This window comes from Trypanosoma conorhini (genome assembly GCF_003719485.1).
Source record: "Trypanosoma conorhini strain 025E chromosome Unknown Tco_14.4_contig_00753, whole genome shotgun sequence".
Lineage (NCBI taxonomy): Eukaryota > Euglenozoa > Kinetoplastea > Trypanosomatida > Trypanosomatidae > Trypanosoma > Trypanosoma conorhini.
The window spans coordinates 1-2,609 of NW_021704840.1; the positions used below are offsets into that span (position 1 = coordinate 1).

Here is a 2,609-nt window from a genome sequence, read left to right on the forward strand (position 1 = left end):
TATATATTCTATATACCAGACACATACAACAAACAAACAAATAAGAGTTAAGATGAAACCGCAGAGGATTGCGTTGCTACACATACATACAAATATGCATCTCTGCAATGATACCTAGTCCCAGAGCCTGCCGGTGTGACAGGCTCAGACACCCCAGTCGTAACTACCCCCCACGCCTCATCGGGCGACCAACCCCCCACCCCCCACCAGTCAAAATGCAGCTAAGTTTCTTTTGTTGCTACCACTTCATACCCCACGCCTCCTCTCGCTCACTTTTCCTCGCCCGCCGCCCCCAAAATTCATGACGCTTCCACCCGCCTCACGGGTGCATGACCCAAAATCAGGAATGCGTGAAAACAAACGAAGCATAAACAGAAAGCGGGATGGATAAATAAGATAGAATCATCACGGACTCGAGGCTCGTTCTCGCTATTGAAACATCATCCTATGCATACAGACCTGGCCCACCACCGACTCACACTAGTGAACACGTTAACCGGCCCAGGTCTCAGATACAGAGGAAAACAAGAAGAACAAAGCAACAGGAAAAATAAAATAAAATAAAATAAAAATCTTGCATCCTTCTCTACAGAGAATGATACTCATTTGTTTTCGTATGGAAAAAAGATGAAATGACGAGCCGAGAGACACTGCCACACCCGTTTCCTCAGCGCGATTTCCCATTCGTGTGGAGACTCTCCCCGTTTTGCGCAGTCAATGTGGAATTTGACATGCGTTTCATGTAGCCCGTGAGTACTCTGCTATTCGTCACGTACGTCGCTGCCCCACCCACGTTGGGTGAGGCAAGCGGCAGCAACAAGGCATACAAGGCGCAGTCGTAGCTGGTGGGAGTAGATCCCAGTAAATAATTCTTGGCACCTATAACCTTCTCTATGGCCTGAAGATCCTCCTCCTGCCTAGTTTGCATTGCACTCTTCAGCGTCAGCTCATCCGACATCGTTACTTTTTGCAGCATCTTTACGAGAAAGGCCTTGACGACGTTGCGCTTCTCGGTGCGGGGCAACCAGTCATAGGACCACCAAGCGCAGTACTTTGCCAACGCCGCGAGGGCGACGCCGATGGCCTTTTCCTTGTCAGTGAGGTATTTATCAAGTTTAACGTTGAAGGTCGATGTGACAAACGCGATGATGGTGTCCGGGGCGTCCAGGCAGTTGCCCTTGTACCGAAGAAGTGGTAGGTTTCCCGTTGGGGAGATGCGAACGTCGTTAAGTGTGTGCACCTCGTAGGGAACCTTCGCCAGACGCAGGAAATTCTCCACCGTGGCACAGGGCGCGGAGACGCCGGGGTGGGCAGAGGGCTTTGCGATCACATACAGCTGCAATTTCTGCGAGTCATCAGTTGACATCATGCGACGCCGGATCGTGGAGCGGGTGTATGTGACGTACGTCTTGAACAGTGCGAAGCCCACAACGGCAGTGGCACTCAAAATGGTGAGTGAGTGCGAGCGAGCCCACCCAAGTGCTTTCGTGAGAGCGGCGGTTAGAGGATGCCCCCTGCCGCTTGCACTAGGGACTGCGGTGGGGGCTGCCTTAGGCTTTGCCACGGGTGCTGCAGGGAGGTGCGCAACGGCGGCTGTGTCGCCAAGCGGAGGCGCGGTAGTCGCTGCTTCTGCCTTTGCTGGCGTCACGGTTAGTGCTTTCGCCGGTGGCGTCGGTGGCTTTGGTGCCGGTGGCGTCGGTGGCTTTGATGCCGGTGGCGTCGAAGGCTCTGGTGCCCTGGAGGCGGGCGTGCCAGCCAGGCCGGTCAGAATGCTTTCCCTCACAGAGGGCATTACACGGTGCGGCGTGTGTTTGTGCTTCTCCGCCGCCAAGAAGACCCAGAGCATCGGCGTCACGACAGTCGCCGTCGCCACTGTGGGAACAATAAGGCCGCCGGGAAACATTTTCCGTTGCCACTCCTCAATGCAGCAAGCCGCGATGTAAACCAGTACTCTTGCTTGTTTCTCAGCGTCGTCTTCCCTTCCCCCGCTTTCTCTTCACTCGCCACTTACAGATATATAAAGCTATATATGCGTGTGTGTTCTTGGCTAACGACGGAGGCACACACCGCGAGGCACAGGCGTGGCAAAAACGGGGCCGTGGAAGGTCGGGGACCAAAAGAAGCAACAACAGCAACAACAAAAAGGAGGCGACATCAGGCAAGAGGCAAAAGCATCAATGCAGGGAAGAGAGTGGAGGTGTCCGCGCCGCCCTGCGGTAATTCTGAAACGGTGGAGAAAAAAACGACGAGGCGCGCGCAGCCGCGTAGCAAAGTTAGAGCCCCAGAAGCAACTATATATGTGCCGTGTGTACGCATACACTCTCCCCAGTGGCGCCATGAAAGGCAAAGAACTTATATACAGCTCTCGCGCTCGCTGCAAATGCATGCACACACGTAAGTAGAGTGAGAGGGAGAGCGAAGTACAACCCAACATTCCCAGAAATCAACAAAGCAAAAACAAACACTACAGATAGAAGCAGAGCCGCAAAATGGCGTCGGCACTAAACCGGACCGTCCCATTTCATCGCACTCCAGTAAAACTATATTCGCTTTCTTTCTCTTCCCTTATATCCTTTCATATACTTTTTATTTCATCCTTCTCCTTCCCC

General features: G+C 53.1%; 2 protein-coding genes across 2 annotated transcripts, besides 2 other annotated features; one reads left to right on the forward strand and one right to left on the reverse strand.

Annotated features, from left to right (window-relative positions):
* Positions 1 to 521: 521 nt before the first annotated feature.
* Positions 522 to 573: a sequence feature (A-rich).
* Positions 574 to 667: 94 nt separating this feature from the next.
* Tco025E_08327 (uncharacterized protein) lies at positions 668 to 1,369 on the reverse strand (the record flags this gene model as incomplete). Its single annotated transcript, XM_029375178.1, has 1 exon — positions 668 to 1,369. The coding sequence occupies one exon, from the start codon at positions 1,367 to 1,369 to the stop codon at positions 668 to 670; it is 702 nt and encodes a 233-aa protein (XP_029224716.1).
* On the forward strand, positions 1,368 to 1,943 carry Tco025E_08328 (uncharacterized protein; the record flags this gene model as incomplete). The annotated part of the gene is made up of 1 exon (XM_029375179.1): positions 1,368 to 1,943. One exon carries the CDS (start codon positions 1,368 to 1,370, stop codon positions 1,941 to 1,943), a length of 576 nt encoding a protein of 191 aa, XP_029224717.1.
* A 171-nt stretch (positions 1,944 to 2,114) lies between these two features.
* Positions 2,115 to 2,144: a microsatellite.
* The last annotated feature ends 465 nt before the right edge of the window (positions 2,145 to 2,609 follow it).